Source organism: Teleopsis dalmanni, chromosome 1 (assembly GCF_002237135.1).
Source record: "Teleopsis dalmanni isolate 2A chromosome 1, ASM223713v2, whole genome shotgun sequence".
Lineage (NCBI taxonomy): Eukaryota > Metazoa > Arthropoda > Insecta > Diptera > Diopsidae > Teleopsis > Teleopsis dalmanni.
The window spans coordinates 13,778,889-13,803,069 of NC_051846.1; the positions used below are offsets into that span (position 1 = coordinate 13,778,889).

The window sequence follows — 24,181 nt, forward strand, 5'->3', positions numbered from 1 at the left end:
ATATTATAATATGTATAAACAAATACATATAAACACAAATATATATGTAATATATAAACAAAGCAAATATTTAGAAAAATTTTAAAAATGTTATATTCAAATAATAGTAATATAATATAAAAATAGTAATAATAATAGTAATATAACATTAATTTGAAAAATATAAGAAAATAATGCTGTCTACTTTAGATATATTCTTCAGATTATGGCATTAGATCACACCCTCCAACCATTTCATCTGTGGTTTTGACAAAGACTCTCTCATCTGTCGTTTGTTTTATGTGTTAGATCATAATATATATAATTAATGATCATATTACTACCAGTCTGACTGTCCTTCATTGTTACTTTCAATGTGAAGCTTTCTTTCATCGCATATATATATCTCTCCAACGAAAGTAATTTTTATAAAATAAGCCAACACAATTGATATCATGATAACACGATCAGTGGCTTAGAAAAGGGGAGAGAGGGGGTTGAGGATAATAGACTGAGTGTACAGTCATAATTCTTACATTCAGCATACAGTTTCCTTTGTTATCCAATGAAAATAATAAAATAAATCAGCACAAGTAATATTATATGGCCTAATAGCATAACGAAAGAATGGATAGGAAAAGGGGGGAAGCGGATCTATCATGTCTCGGTTGCTATTCGCGAGAACAACCCCAAATCGGCCATAGAGGACTATATTCTATATATATATTTTATTTTTTTACAATATCACCGCACGAAAAACGCCATATGCCACAATTTCCCCATTCAAGTAAATGTACAATTACTTGAAAAGTCTAAAACCTTGGCCATGACTCGATTCCAAGCTTGCAGTAATTTTGTCGTAAAGAATTTGTATCTTCCCCTAGCTAATGATGCAAACTGACGTATGAGGTGAAGTACAGTTTACTCTTCAGAGCTACAACCACTATAAAAATCATTATTTGATAGATATAGTCTCATAGAAGGTCTTTCTAGTATGCAATCACTTGTCAGAATCGTTAACATAGTATTGAGCAGGTTACGCCTTAGTTAAAGCAACTGGCTCACGCGTTTTTTGTACGGATCAATCAACTAAGGAGATCACTTTAGTGAGTGGAGTGGGGTTTCACTTTTTTCCATCTTCACACTTTTTATCTCTATTAAATTTTGCTGATCTGTCTCAGAAAGCAATTCCTAATAAATAATCACTAAATAATGTTTATTATGTTATACATAAAATAAAATATTTAAACTCCATATATTGTATATGGCATTTATTATATTTTGAAGGTCTAACACCTTAATATTACTTATATTTCTAATAACATCTTATATATATATGTATAACAAGCGTATAAAATTGTGTTTTATGAAATTTAGTGTAAATTAAATATTAATAATTTATTTTTATTGTTAGAGAAACCTATGTTTACATATTTACGTATGTTAGAAGAATTTGTGTCTATTTCTATTGTATCTATGAATTCTTATTCAACACTCTTAATTGCATTGTTAGACTTTTTGCGTCTTCCGAGTTGTCAGCGGCCGCGGCGTGACTCAATCCAAAGAGCAAAACTAGTATTCCTCCGTCGTCTTTATATGCTGCACATAAACAACTTTACTTCTATATATGAAGTCACTTATTCATCTATAAAGTTGTGAAATAGAAAATACTTAATATAATTCATTTATTTATATTTATGTGGAATATATATATATATATATATATATTTGTCTATTTGTAAGCAAAAAATTTTAAATATTTTATGTTCATCATACGCACAGTAAGGCCAAGACTGTCGGGTAAATAATATATAATATTATTTAAAAATAGTTTTGATTTATATATTTTACAGACAGATTATTTTCTAATTTTTTTTTTATAATTTTTTTTTTCATTCCATAATGAAATGGAATAATATTTTATTGCAAGTAAGTCACGTGATCAGTGATAAAAATATAAAATAAAATTTTGAGAAATTAAAAAAATAAATATCATCTGTAATATATCTTTAAATACTTAGAAACATCAAGCATACAAATGTTGTGTTCTTCTTCTTTATCAAATCTCTATATTGTTACTGTACCACAGGGTGAGTCCCACGGAACCTCTTTCATTGTAGAAGGTTCTGACCATTTTTCTTATTTCGTTCATAGGTTTTCGTGTTTTTCTGTCTCTGAACCTTTGTTCTCAAATACTAACAAATACGCCTAACAAGTCTTCTTACTTCAGAATTGTTCTTGCCAGTTTTCTTTTTTGTCCATCGGTTTTCGTTCTCTTATCACTGTCTCTGTAGGTTTGTTCTTAAATGTTAATCTTTGGTGCTCATCTAACTACTTTAGTCTTGCCTTTGCTGATTCCTTGTTTTTTTTTTATTTTGTACATCAATTATAATATTTATCTTGCTGTTTCTGAAACTTTGTTGCTCTAGGCTTATTGTTGCTGGTTTTCCGCTATTGATCTTATTTCGTTCATCGATTTTTATGTGATGTAGCACTTTAGCCACACCAATTATTACTCAATATTACCCAGCTTCCTTCAATGACTTCACTAGGCGTCATTCACAGACGAGCTTGGCAAGGTATGCGCTTTTCTCCCTGACATTTATTTCTTAGATATAGGTGTTCCACTTGCTACAGTTAAATTGACAATTAAACAAATATACCTGAGCATAGCCAAGCAACACTGGGTTGATGAACTTCATTGTCAGATATTTATGATATGACTTGGTCTAATTTGTCAGCTATTTCAACTAAAGCAAAACCTGCTCAGCACAACGGTATCTCTGCTGACATGTTTGAGACTGAGTCTACCTTATAAAAACTTTTGTCGCGACTGTGGTTCTGAGTAGACCGTGCTTCATCTTATGTGTCAGCGCCTCTCTTTAGCTAGGAGAAGATCAAAAATCTTCGTCGCCCCTTTTCTTACCGACCTAATGGAACTGTCATCTTGTAATATTAGGGACTTACCCAAATTCATAGAACTGTAAAACTGTTGGTTTTACTTTACCTAATGAGGGAGTCGTTACCTTTTTTGGCGTTGCTCGTACAGTGATCTTTTAATCTATGTATGCGCCAATGCTATTCCTGTGGTACCACAATGGGTCATTGTTTGAGCTCAAGTAGGCTTTTTGGAAAGAAGGCCACCACTCAAACCTGCTTACCTAAATTATAATTATTCCAATAAAAATTAAATTATAAATTTTATACAAAAATACAAAAAATTAAGTTTGTATGAGTTCTTAAGACATCCTTTTTGAGAATTAGAAACCTCTTATCTTCTTATTATATTTCATAATCATTTCACACTTTTGAGCTTCTGTATTTTTTAATTTTATTTATTACATATATTTTTTTTATTGTATTTATTATTTCCTATAAATATATTTAATAAAAACAATGAGTAATAGAAAATGAAAAATATTTAATTTTTTTAACATATTTGCATCTCAGCTGTTGATTGTTTAGCACATTTCCGTTTGTCTCAGACTCGCTACCTCTTTTTTATAAAACAATTTGCTTGATTTCCTTGAGACTAGAAAAAACTTAAATGTCGATAAATATTGAAATAAATTAATTCAAAATAAATTATTAAGTTTAAAAAAAAATATACTGAAATTAACAGACAAAAACAAATAAATCTTGTCGTGGAGAGTGCATATATTTCATAATAATATTTTTCAAATGTAAATATGTGATTTAATATTTCATTTTTTTTTAATATTATAATTCAAAAATAATTATTATAGTGTATAAGCAGTATTCGAAATCAGCACTGATTCCTTAAGGAGCATAAACCACCTTCAAAAGTTTACATAGATCCATATACCAGTCACCGAAGTGGTGTGACAAGGTATTTTTAGGGTATCCTTTGCAGCACATTAACCTTAAACGTTTCGTGTTGATATTATATGCTTTAGAGTTAGGAAATCAACGATCGTTAAAAGCACAAAAAAGATACTTAGAGAGACTCACTGCCTATTTAAATGCTATTTTTTACTGGTAAGCTTCTTGGAAGTTCTTGGCATACCATGTATGCTGTACCATCCATCTTAATATAAACGCACAGATTCACTGTATAGTCTAAGAATTCGAATATGTCGTAATGGTTTAAACAGTAAACCACGGTTTTCATTTTTTTTCATGAGAAGCAAAAAGTGAATAGTCAGGCTTCATGTGGAGAAATAGGGTTCCATCTGAATGAAACGTGTTTAATGAGTGATAATAAAAAACATTAGTAGTAGCGTTTAAACGTCTCGTTCAGAAATAGTACTAAAGAGAGCGCATTATAATTGCACGATCCTGTAGACTAAGTCCGTAGACAGTCAATTTTCAACAAGGAAGCAGTATTAGTCGGCAGAACTAGTACATATGTTTTAAGAATCGATGCTTTAAAAATTCTTCCTGAGTTTTTTTTTTAACGTTTAATTTATAAATATTAAATTCAAATAAAACCTAGTTTTCTGAAAAAAAATTATCATATATGTGGTGGTTAATTAACCTTCTATAATTTTTGATTTATTTAATAAAATTACTGCTTAACGAATTAATAATTTAAATTCATTTCACTTTCACGAATTTCTTCTCAAGATTGAGGGGCGAAAAATACAAGGTGTTTCAACTAATAATTTAAAGCATCCAATATATATATCTGATATAAATGTTTATTTATTAATAGTATTTCAATTGAAATTAATCAAAGAATTCTTACTATGAATACAGCTTTTATTATATATTATAATTCATATAAGTAAATTAATTATTGTGATAATTAAACGACACATATCCAAAACAAAAAACATGAAGTGTAGAATATAGATTTTTATTTAATAAATAAATAAATTTATTCAATTATAATTAAATTTTTATATGTATTATTTGTTCCGTCTTTAATCCTTCTTTCATTCAATCTATCTTTTCTATGTTTTCGTTCAATTTTATGTTATTTTACAGCTGATAATATATTTAAAAGGATATACTGCACTATACAGCATATTCTGACAAGTACAGCCAAGTAATCACTTAAACTGTCATTTACAAATAAAGACGATATTCTCTCGCAACGAACATTTCTTTTACGTTGACACGATTACCCTTACCTTTATCTTGCTATTAAAGAGCATCTGTCAAACAATAAGTATTATAATTACCTTGTGACACTATCTTGTTTAAGCTGCTAAACTTCCATATCCATAACTTTAATTTAACCCCAAATTGATGTGTTTGGTATTGATGTGGCTGCAGCGATCAGAACCGCAGCGAGAAAGAGGTTAGAATATTCCCGACAATCTGTCTTAAGAGAGGACTAAAATCCAGTGGACACCTCTCGATTCTGTTTGAAGTATAAATGGTAATGAGTGAGTTTCACTTACGGCACCTGACCGGAAGTTTAAACCTGGTACCACGAGGGTTAATGTTTAAAGAGCTTCGGGTGTCCTTACAATTGAGGTTGGTACCTTTAGTGGTAGTAATGCGGTGGCTGTGGTTAAAACCAGAGCTGTATTTTCCAACCGGTTGCTGTGTCTTAAAAGACCGCAGTGGTGTGAATTGGGCTTGGCTCTTCATCATCGAAGAAGTTATAACTAAGATATAGATAACCCGATTGTTCAACAACAAGAAATTTAGTAAAGTGAATTGCTGATTCACAGAAGAACGGTCTTTTTGAAACAATTTAAAGTTATATATATCTGGTATATAATCAAACTGCTCTGACACGGAAAACTCTTATAAAGATAAATTCACAATGAATTAATGTGAAAGGAATTTAGTATTCATCACAGTGAAAATTAATAATAATTTATCAAGTATTGATAAAATTTCGATTTTAGGTATTTTTATAGTTTATTTAATTTTTGCTTTATTTTATTTTATTACATTTTATTTTATTTCATTTCATTTCATTTTATTTTATTTTATATAATTTTATTATATTTTATTTTATTTTATTTTATTTATTTCATTCTATTTTACTTCATTCTGTTTTATTTTATTTTATTTTATCTTATGTTTCAAATCATTTTATTTTAATTTATTTTACTATACTATGTTTTATTTTATTTTCCTATTTTTTATTTTAATTTATTTTACCTATTTCATTCCATTTTATTTCTATTTCATTTAATTTTATTATATTTCATTTAATTTTATTTTATTTTGTTTCATATTATTTCATTTCATTTCATTGTATTTTATTTTATTTTATTTTATTTTATTTTATTTTATTTTATTTTATTTTATTTTATTTTATTTTATTTTATTTTATTTATTTTATTTTTATTTTATTTTATTTTATTTTATTTATTTTATTTTATTTTATTTTATTTTATTTTATTTTATTTATTTTATTTATTTTATTTTATTTTATTTTATTTTATTTTATTTTATTTTATTTTATTTTATTTTATTTTATTTTATTTTATTTATTTTATTTTATTGTATTTTATTTTATTTTATTTTATTTTATTTTATTTTATTATATTGTATTTTATTTCATTTTATTTAATTTAATTTTATATTATTATATTTTGTTTTATATTATTTCATTTCATTATATTATATTTTATTTTATTTTCTTTGATTTTATTTCATTTGATTTTATTTTATTTCATATAATTTAATTTTGCTTTTCTATATTTTGCCTTAATTTATTTTATTCTATTTTACTTTATGTTATATCATTGTCATTTTATTTTATTTTAATTTATTTTATTTTACTTTATTTTATTTTATTTTATTTTATTTTATTTTATTTTATTTTATTTTATTTTATTTTATTTTATTTTATTTTATTTTTAATTAGAAGATCTCGTAGGCAAGAGACAAAAGTTAATCATACGCACTGTTGTGTCAGACCAACTAAGTATCTCCTTTCATTTATTATAAATAAATATTTTAATATTTTAATAATGTTTAATTTTTATAAATTAATTGCGTAGTTATTGATAAAGCTGTAATAAATCCGTAATAGCACCTAAGTATTTTATTATTTTTTATTTATTATATTTTTTTATCCAAAAATACCAGATGTGATTTTATTAAAATTTCTCTGTTTGTTTATATATTATTAATAAATCAAAACTTTTTTGTTAATAATAGTAAGCATCTATTTTTAGCTATTTTGATAAATAATTAAAAAATTTCATGAAAATAAAATATTTTGTAATCATAAAAAATCCCGTCTGAAACTCGTTTACATTATAAATTTTCCTACTCAAGTTTATTTCTTGTATTTTTGCAATGAACTTTAATAAAATTTTCTTTAATGAAATTTTTTTTTATTGTCTGTATCTTTTCAGGTGAAATGCAAACATTCGATGCGAAGTTTTAAAAATTTAGTTAAATGCGTCCCCGAATACAGAAAGTGGGATTCGTCGATGTCAATGCCAAGATTTTGTATTTATACCGTATTCGGTGCAAAATAAAAACCTTATAACAATAACAACAATATGACTAATGAGTGTATTAAATGCAGGCACTGGCCAGAATAATTATGACTGATTATGCTAAAGTAACGTTCAAACAAAAACTATTGCAAAAAATCAAAAAACTCAAAAAGCAACAACAACCAACACAAATATCATAAAATACTACAATTTGCATAATCTATTAACATATCGTTGTCTATATATAAAAGATAGTTAAAGTGTATTTAGATACATCAAGTACTCATAAAAGACTTATTTTACTGCCTTCAGATTATCGCCTCTCAATGATTGACAATACATAAGCTAAAAGGTAAGCGACAATCAATATTTGCAAAAACAATCAAAAATCACATTTCCGATTTTATGTTTTTTTTCATGTTTTTTATTTTAATTGCAAAAATATATATTTCCACATGCATTCTTGATTTTTATTTAAAAATTTTTATTTGTAAGAGAATTTTTGTATTGAAGGAATTCAACAAGACGATTAAGTATTATATGATTTGAAAAGTCTATCAACCAGGTCTGCGTGAAAGGTCACAGATAGACAGTGGATAGATGCCATGGACGCCACTTCTAAAGCACCAAAACTATCAATTAATGAATTCTTTTGACTTTGAAAATAACTTTCACAGATACTTTCAAGGAAATTATAATTTCACTTTTTTAGTGCTTTCAGTGAGCATTTTTGTCTAATATTTTATTTTTTCAAGGGTTTTCTTTTATTAGTGCTGTCAGCAAGCCTTCCTTCTTAAGAAGATTATTCTTTCTTTATTTCTTCATTTCTATCGCTGTTAGTTAAATCTTTAACTTTAACATTTATTGAAAGACGGGAAAGCTCAACGATATGTACGCATTTCTATGCAAGTTGATTGTATTCTATTGAAAAAAAACAACTCCAGCACTATCATTGAGACACATCCTGAGAATCTATATCCGCTATAACATAACCCAACCTAGCATGTACTTTGGACTTCCTGAAGTTCAACAACCCAGTATAGTACAAAATCCGATTAGGACGGATATACTAGGATTAGGACCAATATTATCTTAAATACTTTCGATATGTAAGAATATTTTTCTTTTAAATAATGTGGATTCACAAACATATTCACATAATATGGATTAAATACTTTTTTATTAGCAGATTTTTGTACTACAAGATATTTGACAAAGCAAACCCAGTCTAACTTCATATAGTCTTATAGTTCCGATATTATCTTAGATATTTTCGTTATCTAGGGATATTATATAAGAAATAGCATGGATTCACAATCCTGAAACACATTTTAGCAAACTTTTGTTTTAGCGAGATATGCTGTCAAGCAATAACCTTTTATTGGCAGACGTACACAAGTTACAAATTACAAAGAGTGATGAATAAAAGAAATACAAACAGCTGTGACTAAACAAAGTTTTAGAACAACTCAAAAAGATCAATAATAACTAATATAGGAAATGCAGCGAGCTAGGAGTAAAGAAATTTTTAAAACAAATCACAAACATGCTTAACATGCTTAACATGCTTATAAGCTGCAAAGTTGAGAGGTTGAAGAATGTCTCAGAAATGAAACTTCAAACACTCTTTAAATTCGAAAACATCGTTCACATTGTATATGACACCTACTACAAATGTACACATTCCCTGGCTTTCATTCCCTCTGTATTGCCAGTTATTCCCGCATAAAAGAAATTACAACATTCCCGAAGGTCGTGCCTGTCATAAGAGGTGGCTCTAATACAGTAAACACCACCTAATACTGTTTGTAGTATTAATGGCAGTGAATGAGTTTTAATTGCGGCACACAATCGGAAGTGTAAAATTGGAGCCATTGGGGTTAATACATATAGATTCGGATCTCCTTACCAATTAAGGTTAGCATCTTTAATGGAAGTATTGTGGTAGTTAGGTTTAAAATCCAAAGTTATGAGGGTAGAATATCTGTTTTTCATTACTTTTATTCGATGTTAAGTTGCATTTTCCAACCAGGTGCTGTACCCTGAAGAACAGCAGTGGTGTTAACTGGATTGCGCTTTCTCCCAAAGAGGAAACTTCAATTGGCACCTAGAATCCTTACAATTGGGGCAATTGAGAATCCTTAACTTAAGTGCAGAATATCTGTTTTTCAAATCTTTTATTCAATGTTGAGTTGCATTTTCCAACCGGGTACTGTACCCTGAAGAACAGCAGGGGTATTAACTGGATCGCGACACCTCTCAAGAAACAAACTTCAATTAGTATCGGGAACTCCTACGATTGAAGATATTTATTCTTAACTTCCCCCACTCAACCGTGGTGTTGAGTTTTAATGGCAGGTAATCCATGGTCTCTGTATGACTAGCTACTAAAAGATTTGTGAATGTTTGGCTCACTGCCAGCCAGATTAACCTAACCTTACTTAAAATAACGAACTTAGTAAAGAGCACTCGTACTTTCAATCGTTAGATCTCAGTTATTCACTGCTGGCAATTACGTATGTTGCACGCGATTCATAAAAACTTCCATAATCAAATTACAATTTCTCTTCATTTATGCTTTAATATTTAATTGAAATTTTTTTATTCTTTTAATTTTTCTTTTTTTGTTATTGTTTTTGTTTTTGTTTTCATAATTTCATTTTCTATTTTCCACATTTGTTCTGTTAACAAATTTTCCAACATTCGTTTTCCTATCGTTTTCCTTTTCTAAAGTCTTTCACTCTCATTACATTTGTTCTACACGGAATACACCGAATACACGGACTGAACGGAATATACAATCCACAGTACACAATGCTGTGCTGTGCTGTGTGTTGTTGCGTTCTACAATTGTCTTGCAGAATTGTTTTTGTAAAAGTTCTGCTAAGCATATTTGTTGTTGTTATTTTTATTGCTTTAATTCTGTTAATTCGCTGTAACGAAAGCAAATTCAATGAATTTGTTATTCAGTGGCATTTATGCTGCATTGCTTTGCATAGACACACGCATGCGTGTATTTGTTGTTTTTTTATTTCTAAGCCAGAAATCAAACTTGTTTTTTTTTCACACATTTGTTTTTGTAAACTAACTGAAAAAAATGTATACAAAATATCAAAATAAAATTTAATAAAAAAAACAGTATTAAATAACATTTACAAAAAAATGCATAACTAGAAAAACATTTACAACAACAATAACAACAACAATAACAGTAGCAGGCAACATGACAGCATGGCACACACAAAACTTGTTCCCCACCGGCAAATTTTACTGCTGCTGCCGCTGTTGTGATCATGAATATGCGCGGTACAAGGCAATGCAAGCGAAGCTTAGCTGTAAAATTTGCAAGTTTTGGTGGAAAAACCACCACTGCCTGCACATGGCAATGCAAGGCAGCAGCAGCATTGCCGATGCGTCTATCTGTTTGTCTGGTTGTTTGCTTGTTGCTCGCTCGCTCGGTTGCTCGCTTGCTTGCTTGCTTGTTTAGTTGTATTAGCTTTTGTGGCTGGGTGTCTGTCTATTAGTTTGTCTATCGGTCGTTCGATTTGTTTGAGTATTGATGTTGTTAGTGTTATTGTTGTTGTTGTTGTTGTTAGATTGTGCATTGTTTTTCTTCGGTTAATGTTAATGTTATTTTATTTTTTGTTTTTATTTTTTTTTTTTTTTTGTTGTTTTATTCCGCACTCACGTAGTTCAATGTTAACGAACTGCAGCAACAAACTGACTTTCACTTATAATGAATTTGGCGCTGCTTGGTTAACTGAAATTGCAACAACAACATTATGTGTGCATGTAAATAAGAGTTAAGAGAAAGAAAAAAAAGAAAAACATATTATATACATTGTAAAATAATACAAGTTAAAATGAAAAATGCAACAACAACAACAATGGCAACAACAATAGTGGCAACAAGAAAATTGCAACAAATTTAAAGCAGTTGTTGTTTTTATTTTCATAGTTCAATAACATGTTATGTAAAATGTTTTCCTTGGTTTATCTAGTTTTTAATGTAGCAGCAATAGACGCAGCGCAGTGCAGCGGCACAAGCCGCACTTTAGTTTTCCTTTAGTTTTCTTGCTATTCGGTTTGGTTCGGTACGATTCGGTTTGGTTCGTGTAATTTAGTTGTGTATTTGGCTGTGGTGTATCGTAAGCAAAATACACACAAACACACACACACACACACATGCACGCGCATGTACACACAATGAATTGAATGCAGTGTGAATGGGTAGTGCTTGTGGTAGCTCAGTGGATTGCGCAGTGATTGCGCATCCATGGTATAGGCGAGCGAGCGAGCGAGTATCTTTGAACGATAATTGTAATTTGGTTGAAAGTTATTGAACTTTAAGATTCCCGGAAAACAGGGATTTGAATTTTCTTTTAATTTTCATTTTATTTTATACAATTTATTTATTTATTCGTACGTATTTTCCATTTCATATTGGTATAAACAATAACAAAGCCGCTTATTAATAACGAAAAATAATCGCACACTGGCTGGGCATTCACGCGAAAAGGAGGGGAGGGGGAAAAGTGTAACAAATTTCATGAGATCAAATGGCTGAGATAAATTGAATTAATTACGATCTGTGCATCTGCATATAATAAACAAAAAAGCAAAAAAAATGATTTGCTTAAAACGGTAACTGATATGGGAATTATAATTATCATTAACATAATTATAACTATTATTATTATTTTTATTTTTATTTTTATTATTGTTATTATTATTATGTTTTCGTAGTGCTGTTAAGCATTAACGGGCAGCCCTGAGCAGAAGTATCTGATTGCATAAATTTAAGTGGGTATTGCGGCTTAAAGAGGAGATATTACTTAATTCGTATTTTGCACTTGTGAAGTTTTTGAACTCATAAAATATGTTGGAGATGCGCTTTTCTTATAATAATTGCTTTTCTTTTCTTTTCTTTTATTTTGCATTAACACTCGCCATCGCCATCACCACCGCCATCGCCATCGCGGCCAAAACACAACCACAGCCACAGCGACAGTCACTGCTCAGGTTGAACTTGTAAATTTGTGCATTCGCTTTCCTTTTCAAATTTTTCCATTTTCCATTCACTGCCGTTCCGCAAAATAAAAAAAAATTGGAAAATTTTATTGCTATTGCAGCAATTACTTCAATTACATATTACATAAATGCTCAAAACTCAGACTTCAAAATTAATGAACCATTTCAAATCTCCTTTAGAGGTCTTGTTTATTTCTTCTTGTTGTTGTTGCTGTTCTGCGTCGTGTTGTTGTGTTTGTTGTTTCCTTAAAATTGTTGTACCAATCGACCATGTCGCGGAGGCAAGTTGAATGAATGAATTAGGAACGATGAAGTTAACGAATTCATGTTTGTCCACTCAATTAAGATGTTGGAAGTCCGAGACTTTGATGGCCTAAGAATAAAGACTGCGATTGAACTGGGAACTGTGAAGAAAAACAAGTTCGAGTAAAGTGAGCAACACTTTCATGTGAACTATTATTAGAGGTTATATTTTTGTTGGGGGAAATTAAATTAAGAAAAATATAAATTATATAAACTGTATTAGGTTAAACAGTAAAAGTTGTAAAAGGGAATAAAATTGAATTAATTTTATTGATTTTTGTCTAAACATAATTAATGGTCCAACGATCCTCTAACAATAAATTTCTTTAAATTAATATTTTTTAATTATTGACCAAGATGAGATTTGCTACCGAGCTCTGCTATGTAGGTAGGTGAAGTGGAAGGAGCATCAAGTCCAACAATTGTCTAAGAAAACCGTAATTAACTAAAAAAGCCGTAAAAGCGACGATTTCACATTCGTCGTAATTGTGGATAGAAAGTTGAGCATATGAGAATTATCCGGACCCATTAATAAATGCAAATATCTGAGCAGTACCAATGCTGGAAATATTGGTGATTGAATTAAAGAACGAGATTCCCAAAAACCTCAATCAGGTGTTAGATAAGTCTGGACATAGACACAACAGTTGTTTCTGCAATTCTGCATCGAACGCTGGTAAAAAAAATATTTGATAAGGTAGACACAACTTGAAACCATATCGCTCTATAGTACAGTATATTGTTAGCACCGATATTATCTTCTAAACTTCCGATATCTAGGAATTTTATTCTTTTATTTTCTGTCAAATAATAAGGATTAATAATTATAAGTACTTTTTTAGCAGGCCTGTCAAGTCAAAACTATAAAAGATTTGACATGGCAGACGTAGTCTGACTTCATATCAACATAACAGGTGTTCCGATCTTTCCGATCATTCCACTAAGTTTATTTAAAAGATATTGCTAGCCATGCAATTTCACAATTTATATTTCGTACAAGGCAGTAGATTTTAAAATATTTTCCGTGACACCAACTCTACTATAGTTTATTATAAGTAAAATAATAAATACAGCTCTATATTATAAAATAACATATTTTCAATTGATATGGAAAAGTAGGGAAGTTTCCTATTTCTTCAGTGTCCCGATTTATTACCAGATATAAAGAAACTTGCTTATTTTGAGCAATTTGCTCCACTACGCTATATAGCTTACTTCTCGAGAAGTTTCTGTATTGTTGGATTCATAACAAAAATAAAAAGTAATAATAAAAAAAAATAGGCTCAATTACTCAATTAGTAATGATAATATTATTTAAAGTATTTTCCAAAAATTTTACAATATTTCACTATTCATGCACATTAGTATATACCATAAATGGAACGATGACTGGGCGCTGGAATATATGCAGTTGCAAAAGGTGAGAAAAGATCTCTTTATCTTGCGTGATTATAGAATATCCTTTAGGACAAGATCTATGTAATCAAGAAGTCGTGTGGTATAAATCTATTTATTTTCAACAGTTTTACTTATACTTCAAAACTTATCAGATGACCCCTTAACAGTCGTCTTATCAATTCTGTTGTTTTGAAGGCATTGTTTTACGAATTTTGATCCCATAGTCAACTTTTCGTGGAATCATAATATCGTGGAATAATTTTTATACATTATATTCATGCGTTCCATTTAACAATCTAACCAACGGGTATCACTGATATCAACAACATACTTCTTTCAGACAAAATCAGTAAATTCTTATACGATGCTTTTGATTTTTATTTAAACGAATATGAAATGATTTTTAATACTCATTTTTATTTACACTGATCGCATATAAATCATCGCAGTGACCTTATTTATATACAGTAAGTTGAAATAAAATGGGCGTTGATCTATAGTTTCCTAACAGACCCATTTCTTTTTGACTTGTTTATCTAGAATCCTTAATGAACCATTGTTGCAGTAACAATTTCTCATCCCAACTCTCTAATTGAATACGTTAATCTTTTTAAAGTACTTCCAGTATATTCCGTTTTGTCTTCTTCCTAAACTTTCTTCCTTTCTACTACCCAATATAGAAGTGCGTATCCTTAGATTATTCTCACATTCAAGTCAGAGAAAGCAGTGTAGTTTAATGTTTTAATTGCATTTTAAGATTTTTTTAAATTCTCTTATTTCTTATTATATTGTATCCCATATGGACTATTATATATATAATAATTACATGAAGTCATGCATTTGGTACATAATTGGATATAAGTCAGCCATTATTAATTTGTTTATATCGGTGGTTTTAATACAATATGTATTCATTCCACGAAAAACAACGACGATTTTAGTTGCCATAATTTGCTGTTTATATTTATGTTGTAGTTGTAACCCATGGGGAACTGCTTTTAAAATCCCTTTGAAGGTAATGAACGGAACTTGGTCGTCGAGATTGACAAAAGGTTCCGGAGCCTAGACCCGGCAGTTCTTGGAATCTGCTATTAATATTTGGCCATGTATAGTTCAACAGAACTCAATATTGAGGTGTGTATTAGGTTGGGTAAGTTTTAAGTTAACAAAAAGGAAAATAGAAATATTTATTTAGCAGATCAGAACGGCCATTATGCAGTTTTAGTTGACCCATTACGATGATACTAGGACTTTATTAAGGCCTATTGTCTATTATCTCGGACGTCTTATGAGTCCAATAAACAACAATCAAGCTCAACATGCTCTTTAGACGATCAGACTATATAAATGGTCTTTACATATTCCAATTTTTGGTTTGTTCACCAATTGTTTTTATAAGACTTTAAGCATGCTTTGTGAAAGCTGATATTTCATTAAAATTTATAAGGTTTCCCTCTTTAATCTATTGTAATTACTATATCAGTAGACCCATACGACTTTATAGTTGTTATCAAGTCCATAATTAGAAGTTAATAGAATATTTTATTCAGACCTAAGCTAAAAACAGTATAATACATCTAAAGTGAAGATATACATGAGGATTTGAGAATCGTAAGTGTATAAAGACATAGTGCTGAAATTATTCGATTTTATGGATGCTCATACCAATTCAGAATTGCACTCTTTTAACAACAAACAAATTCAATATATATTTCGTCGGGAATATTTGCTGGGCTTCAAAGTACCATATACTTCTATAAATTTAACTCAGTAGTTTATTATCATATTTCAATGGAACAGTAGTTACAGTCGGTTATAGTGATCAAGTGATCACCGACCCTTTTGAGTAAAAGTACTTTGAGCTGTAAAACTCGCGTTTCATCAACCAAAGAAGAAGAAAGACCAGTAGAAAAATCAGAAAACCAGAGAAAAGAATTTGTCAACAAAAAAGAAGGCACTTATTATTACTTACTAAGTAAGAAGGCAGTTTAAATCTTCATTTGAAACTTCAATCAAAAAATGATATTTGCAGAGATTTCAGCCAGCGGTTTTTAAAGACCGATAACTGGGGTCCTATTAAGGGCAAATAGCAAATATAAATATATTTAAAATTTATCAAGGCAAGCCAAATTGATCAAAGTCAGAGAGCAAGGAGAATAAGTAAGATAGAGAGAAGATTGCGGCTTGTGAAGGAGATGAAGAAAAGATTATAGTTAAGTATTGTTTTTTATAAACTTTACGTTTTGTATCGTAGTCGTATAGGTTGTAAAATAGAAATATAGGACAATTGACTTAAGTTTCATTGACTTAGAAGTCTAAAAGTTAATAGTACTTGTGGTTTATGGTGTGAAGCAAATCAAAAAAATATAATGCGTCAGCCTGTAGGATGTCAAAATGCAGATCCTGGCTGATTTCTGTCTCAGTTGATATATATATAAGAGTATATTAAAAAAAAATCATTCATAAAATGAAAGTTCATCTAATATTATTACATATTATAAATAATAATAGAGGAACTTAATTTATTATTATTATAAATTAAAATTATATTTAAAGTACACCTTGTCTATTATTTTATAATTTAGTAATGAAATCAATTAAATTTTTATATATAAAACTAATATATTTATTTATTATTAAATTTTATTTTCAGGCCCATAACACATTTATCACGGCGGGTAACATTTTGGACTTAAGTATTCTCAAATTTGACTAAAAATTAAAAACAAGAAAATCAAATTTTCTACTAAATAAAGAATTTATATTTAAAAAATCCTTCGTATATTTACAAAAAAAAAATAAAAATAAAATAAAATAAAAAAAAATATTTTAAAATTGCTTTGTAAGCATCAAAAAATTGTACAGTTAAATTTTAAAACGAAACTAGCTTAACCACGCCTTTTTAACACTGTTAACAATTTTATTTGTTTTTATTATATAAATTTTATAGAAAAAAAAACAGTAATTAAATTCCGTCGTCATATAAGTGCCTACAATATTCGGTATATGTACAACAGCAAATATAAATAATCTAAAATTAAATAAATAATATATATAAAAATAATAATATTTAATCGTAAAATAATTTTAATATATGAAATCAGTGCTTTAAAATTGCTGCAAACGAAACTGACTCGTTATATCGTAACTTCGTAATATCGTAAACGTTTATCATATTTTTATCGTTGATTTAAGCACAAGTTTAATTACTACGTCTTCACTTGTGCTTTTTTTATACAATACACCAACCTAACGTAATAGATTAGATAAAAACAAATACATTTTATTTAATAACACAACAGCAGCAACAGAGAAGCTTTTAATTCCACTACAGCGTGACCACAGACGAAAAGCTTTAATTGCAACAGTGGCAGAGCTTTTGGCAATGCCATTTATCGATGACGCTCTTCTTTGGTATGTTGAATGCAATTAAATATCATTTAATTATTAATTAATTTATTTAATTATTAATCAATTCTGTACTCTTTATAATTTCATGTTACAAATGCGACGTTAGGTGTCCGGATAACGATGGATCCATGGTGGTTGGGTTAGACATTGCTACCTGTATGCAGGTACGCATAAAAGTATGCTATAATTTTTACATAGTTTATATATTTTAAATTTTTGAAAAAGCTTTGCAATGCACTTTGCTTCGAAACTTAATTAATTTTGTTGCATATTTTTGGGTGATTTTGTGAATAATGGCAGAAATTCCTGGTAAATTTAGACAAAATACTTACATTTTTTTTTTTTGAGCTGGGAGATGAAGTGCGGAATATTTCCTATATCAATACGCGCCTCTCCATAAAGGAAAGAGTATCTTCCTTGAAGATTTCTAAATAAATAAACAAAACTTTTAACTTTTAATAATTTTCTGCACTTATTTTAATTATAAATAAAATTAAAAAAACTCAACTAAAGGAAATCATAATAAAAGTAATCATAAAACTGCATACCATTGAACAAAATTACTTAAAAATAAATTCTTTAAACAAAAAACTTAATAAATTCCATATAAAAATCTTAATGGCCCCCCTTTTCCATAGGATGAAACTCCCGGTAAAAATGAAAATGTTATTGAAACAAACCCGCTGAGCGTTGAAACTACTGAACTGAATTCTTTGGAACCACTTTGTAATGTATCATCTGAAGAATTATTTCGTCAACTATCCGAAAGCAACTTCGAAATCGAAAGTTTGCTCTCAGATTTAGCTACTGTCGAAGTTAAGGTAAACAATTATTATTATTATTTCTACAATTAGAAATCATATTACTTATAATTTATTTTTTTTTTGTAACTTTAGGAGGAAAATAACAACAATGAGCTTATTGTCAATGAACAAAATGAAAACTATGTACCTGGTGGCAGCACAACCTCACTGGATGATGAGGTTTTATCGCTTGAAAATGCTACACTCAATGCAGCCGGCAATATTGGTTCAACAGAATCAACATCGCTGGCACTCTCCTCACTGCCTTTATGTGAAAACTTAACTAATAAACCAAATCATTTACAACAACAACAACAACAATGCAATTTAAATACTGCCGTAAACTACATCAACAACGAGATTAATCCTCATGTTAGTTCGACGCGATATCTTATAGCTGCCAATCCACTGCTGGCCGAGAAGTTGATGTCAAAGAGTAGCATCAACATTGATCGGATCGATAAGCAGACAAATTTCAAAGGTAAGTCTTTAGTCACTAAGTGAGTTGAGTTTTGGATAGAGTATGGGATAAAGGATCCCAAAATAGAAAATGACATTCGTGAGTGAGTGAGTACCAACGATATTTATTTATACCGTTATAGACTGGGACTATAGAATATCGACTATAGAATAGGATTAAAAGTGTTTAAAAAGAATAGTAAGAAGAAGAAAAAGTTATTTTGACATTTGCGAAAAAATTAGAGGATATTTATTGTATTGATTTAGTACAAGGCAAGTATTATTTAGTATTGATTTTGAAGATAAAAATAAGTTAAAAAACCAACAATGGTTTAAAGAGTAATTTAAATGTGGCTTTGTGTAACCCAGAAATCAAATATTTGTTAGTGGATGGAGTTCAAATGTGACCATATAAACACTCAAATATGTAACGCTCTGGAGAACCGAATTAAGTTGTCACTCCAGTGGATATCAGATGTCGTTTCTTGATGAATTGACTTGATGAATTGACAACTCTAAAAATGACACCGGAATGAATCTAAAAAAAATGCAATATCATGGCCTTCAAGTACAGAAAAGATATCACTAGCTAAACATTGTAAATAAAATAATATCCAAAAATTATCATAATCGTTGATATCTTCGAGGTTAATCAATGCATAGTGCAAACATGATTAAGATCTCATGAATTATGCAGAAACCATTTTGAAAACTATTTTTGAATAACCTTTGATAAGTGCCTTCTATTTCTTCTATATCTTCACTGCCTTTCTGAAAGCATTTGACTCACAAACGACATTTCATGACACCATATAAACACCGGTTGAATATGAGGATATTCTTCGGAACACTTTCGTTTTTCGCATGGAGTACAACAGCACACAAATCGCCATAGAAGTACGACAGAGCTATATATATCGTTAACATAAAACCAATTAGCGGAAGGTCTGTTCACACAGCAAACTTAGGAACTTGGATTGCGCAGATAACATATATTCAATTTCTGGTAGTCCCACATAGAGCATGGAACTTGTAGTAAACATATCCAAAATAAAATCGATAAGAATAAACATACTTATTATTAAGTGACTGCTCAGGTTTGTCTTCTAGAAGAAATCGCTTTTATGAAAAAGTGCATCTTTGGTGGTTTGTCGGAATCTCCATCGGAAAAGGTGAAACCTCCTTAATTTCCTAAATTTAAGAGAATCTATCTAGACTTTATTTTTATAAATTTTTGAAAGAAATATATTATAATGTCAAATAATCGCTAAATACAAGAAATGAAAGGATATTTGCTGTGCTGTCATGGAAGAAAACCAAAACCATAGAAGTGCAAAACTAAGATTTTTCAAACAGATACGTTAAAACCTCATTTTATACAGTCGTGAATACTGGAATATAACTGAAAAAAGTGCTCAACGTCTGCAAGGCTTCGCCAACTGCTCTCTTCGTGGTTTCACATGAGCTATGGTTTAGAATTAAGCAACGCCCAATTACCCAGCAAATAATGACCCAAAATAATGCCACGATCACATCATAAAATATAATATATTACAATCTCTAAGAAAGAAGTAAACTTGGATGTTGACACAACACATAGAGGAATGTTGGAATGAAATTTATGGATTGGCTTAGCTTTCAATGGAAATTAATTGTTACGGCACTTACTTCCTATGAGTTAACTTTGGCGAATACAACGAATGAAAAATCATGCAAGAGGCTTTTTACCTTAAATTTACTACATACATATATGCAATGTATAAAACTTCAGTGAATAAAAATGATGGAGTGACCTATCCGCCAGATATATGCTTTCTCTTTGTTGCATTATTTTGCCACCTATAATGAATTTCTAAGTCACAAATAAAGAATCACATTCTAGAGTATCTTAGAATAGTATATGCTTTCTAAATTACCTTGTCACGATCAAAGAATTTCATTCTAGTATATTCCAGAAAAGTATATATGAAAACTATAATAATAGAAGTATATATTAATATAGTCTATTCAGAAAAAAAGTATTGTATTTTCTTGCAAATTCACTACTCATAATCACAGAACTTTAGTTAAAGATATAATAAATGATGGAGGAGGCAATCAAACTTTAAAGACTGAAAGGAAATTTCCGAAAAGACCATTGAAACTATTTTATTATTTAATGTACATATTTTTATATATATATTATATAACATATTTTATATATATTTTTTAGTAATCATATTAATTATTTTTTTTAATAAAATGTTGATTATTTCATTTATTAATATATTATATAAATTTTTAACTTTTGTTTTGACAAAAGAAACTAAATTTTTTATATAAAGTACTGTTTTCGAAGGAGAAAGTTTTATCGAACAGTAGTGAAATTACAACAACAAACTTTTATTATTATTATTTTTAATAGAATTTTTGGCTGACCATAAAGCCAAAACCATCAAAAATAATAGTAAAAAATTTATTAATATATATATATATATGATCCTATGTTATATATATGATTTATTATTAATTTAAAAATTCTTGCTATCTGAAACTAATTAGTTTAAATCAAATAATAAAAAGTTTTGATAGAAATTACGACTCTTAAAAATAGGAACCAAAATTGACCAAAAAAAAAAAAAAAGGTAAATTATAATTTCGTCTCTAGGAAACCAAAATTTCTTAAACAAACCTAAGAATTTTCTTAATAATTTCCCATACACATTTATAAATATTAAAATATCTACTTTACCTAATTTACTTACATTCATTATCACACAGAATACCAAAAACAAAAAACAAAATATTCTACTTTAAACTTTTCCACAATATTTTCCGATGAATTTCCCACGACAAGCGACATTGCGAAAATCTGCGACTAGGAAATTTTTACCCAGCAATTTGGCTTTCGTAACATTTGTAATATCCGCTCAGCACTACGTCTGTATGTCTTTGGGTTTTGTGTGTGCTTGTGTGTGTGTGTGTGTGTCTGCAATTGCCAGCAAGTAATGGTTTAAATGCAGACGCTTCTCACTTCTCACTTCCCACTCCCCGCGAACGCCAGACATTTGCGATGGTGAAGATGGAAGATGTATTTTTATGCGTACAATTTCTTCATTGAACTCAAGTTGGGTCAATAAATTTTTGGGTGGAAATGTAACGTTCAAGGTCAAAAGGATATTGCCGCCTAATAGGGTTTTTTCGGCGAAGCTTAGGCGAGCTGCTATTACGATGGCGATGACGACGTCGGCAACAGCACCCAAAACCGACTACGACGGCAATGACTGAGCTGGAAGCGCGCACATAAAAACAGCCCACACACGTTTATGTCTATTTACGGTGCGATACGCACACACCCGCTCACACACGATGAGGGACTCCTAGGCATTTTTATTGAATGGGGCGTTTTGGTGGTTTTTGGCGTGTACTGGCTTTGAGTAAATGGGCCAATGTCGGTAGCAGGATGAGTGTGTCAGACAGCCATCGTCTTTTAAATGTGTACTGCCTGCCTGGTGGCCCCTCTGCTGACTTGCCTGCCTGGTAGGTTTCTGCAAGGAGGCACAGAAGTGTGTAACTGTGTGAAGCGTATTTTCGGTTTATATATTTAAATATCCTTGTGGAACGTACTTGTAATGCTTAACCTTGAACTTGAAAATTTTTTCCCATCACAATAAATAACACAAACAACTATGTCGGAACGGAAGAGACGAAGAAGAAGCTGAAGCAGAATTAGCAACGCAGAAACGCAGAAACGTTAGACAAACAACAATTTTTATAGATTTGACGTTTATTTGGGGCCTTTGAACGTAACCGAAGACGTTTTACTAAGAAAAAAATCGTACATCAAAGTTCCTCTGGAAGGTTTTCTGTATTGTTTTGAAGAAATAAAAGTTGTTAATTTATTACAGAAAAATGTTTTGCACAAATTTATCCACTTGGTAAGTGGAAATGTGGAAAAACATGTTGATCTCCAGAAAGTGCAGGCATTGAACTTTTGCCCATACTAGTTTTGGCACGGGCAATTTGCTTTATTGTTGAGCCGCCAAGTTCAAGGATGAGAAATAAGGTCAACATATGGCACTCCTTTGAAGTATACGAACTAAATTCTATATGCGTTTTTTATACTGATTTGAAATTTTCTTAATTAAGCTAGATGAAGTGAAGGAGAAGAATGACTTCTTCCTACTACCCCACAGACATATGTAGTTTTCTTCTAACTTTATTAGGTAGCTTTCAAAAGGACGCTGCTCGTGCGTTAAATGCTTCGAAGTTTTACCTTAAGTACAGTCCTTCATATCTATTGTACAGATAGTATTTCATCCGTGTTATCAGAACGGGTCATTATTTGTGCTCAAATGGCAGCCGTGAGTTTCGATGCACAAGGCTGCCATTCCAATCTTACTTAACCTAAGTTGAATGCTTATAAAATAAAACAACCCTAGTTGGATAAAGGACTGAGTCATCAAAACCATTATACTGCATCGAACATTTATGGAAGAATGGGTATATTTGTCTTCAAAAATTGATAATTTTCAATTGGTAGAATGGATAAGATGATAAGGTACGAGCCTCTTTACTACAAAACTATCTCTTGAAAGAAACAATGTGTGTGGTTTCAATGTGCTTCCATGTCTTTCCAATTACACATCAAGTATAGTTAAACACAACGCAAATCACTATTTAATACAATGGCTTACTTAGACTTGTCGATTTTCTTTTGCGTATTTCTTTGCTATGTGGACTCTGTATGGATTTTGTATAAAAAACTACAAATATTATTGAATCTTTTTTAAGTTAAGTTTAAAAGTCTAAACATAGCATTTGATTAAACTTTTAATGGAATAGTTGGGTACTAAAAAAGCATGATATTATCAAAAAGTTACCAGAATTTGATATAATATTAAGTCTTTATTAAGTCATGTATTATTTTTGTGTATTGGTTGCACTGCTAATAGTGTTCATGTTAATATTCAGATAGCTGAAATGTTTAGTTTGTGTTTCAGTTACAAATAAGCAAGCCGTGTGTTTGTCGCTTGCCATATGACAAGGAGTAAAATCAGAGAGTTTGTATAAAGTTTGGTACTAACAACCTAATTTAATGGAGCAAACATTTTGAAATATTAAACAAGCCCTTTATTGACGTCACTAGCATAAGTGTATGTATGGTACAAAAGCTTCCATACTATATTGATTAACAATATAGTATTTGACATCTCCAAAAACACCTCTATCAATAACAGAAACAGATGTTATTAAAAGAATATCCTTTAGAATCCTGGTAAATCAATCACGCCTTTTATATTATTGAGTTGTAGATTAATCGAAAAAGGTTTAAAACCATTCTGGACATGGAACTTGGAGTTGAAATGTATTCAGTTCGGTTGACCAATCGTGATACCATTAGGAATTAAAGATCTTAACTTCGTTTATTCGGTGATT

The 24,181-nt window shown here is 29.9% G+C and overlaps 1 protein-coding gene and 1 long non-coding RNA gene across 3 annotated transcripts in view; both read left to right on the top strand.

The window, feature by feature from the left end:
- LOC119672448 overlaps positions 1 to 16,876 on the top strand; it is a 54,785-nt gene extending 37,909 nt beyond the window's left edge. The window contains exons 2-3 of the long non-coding RNA XR_005251897.1: positions 7,272 to 7,710; positions 16,744 to 16,876. This is a non-coding gene — a long non-coding RNA (uncharacterized LOC119672448). The remainder of the gene's footprint in view (positions 1 to 7,271; positions 7,711 to 16,743) is intronic.
- Positions 16,877 to 17,208: 332 nt separating this feature from the next.
- Positions 17,209 to 24,181, top strand: part of LOC119676147 (ecdysone-induced protein 74EF) — a 70,917-nt gene continuing 63,944 nt past the window's right edge. Inside the window, exons 1-4 of one of the 2 annotated variants that reach the window (XM_038087393.1) lie at positions 17,209 to 17,504; positions 17,608 to 17,677; positions 18,140 to 18,322; positions 18,398 to 18,785. In XM_038087393.1, coding sequence (XP_037943321.1) covers positions 17,476 to 17,504; positions 17,608 to 17,677; positions 18,140 to 18,322; positions 18,398 to 18,785 — 670 coding nt within the window. In that variant the 5' untranslated portion in view covers positions 17,209 to 17,475. The remainder of the gene's footprint in view (positions 17,505 to 17,607; positions 17,678 to 18,139; positions 18,323 to 18,397; positions 18,786 to 24,181) is intronic. The other variant, XM_038087400.1, reaches the window with a different exon arrangement.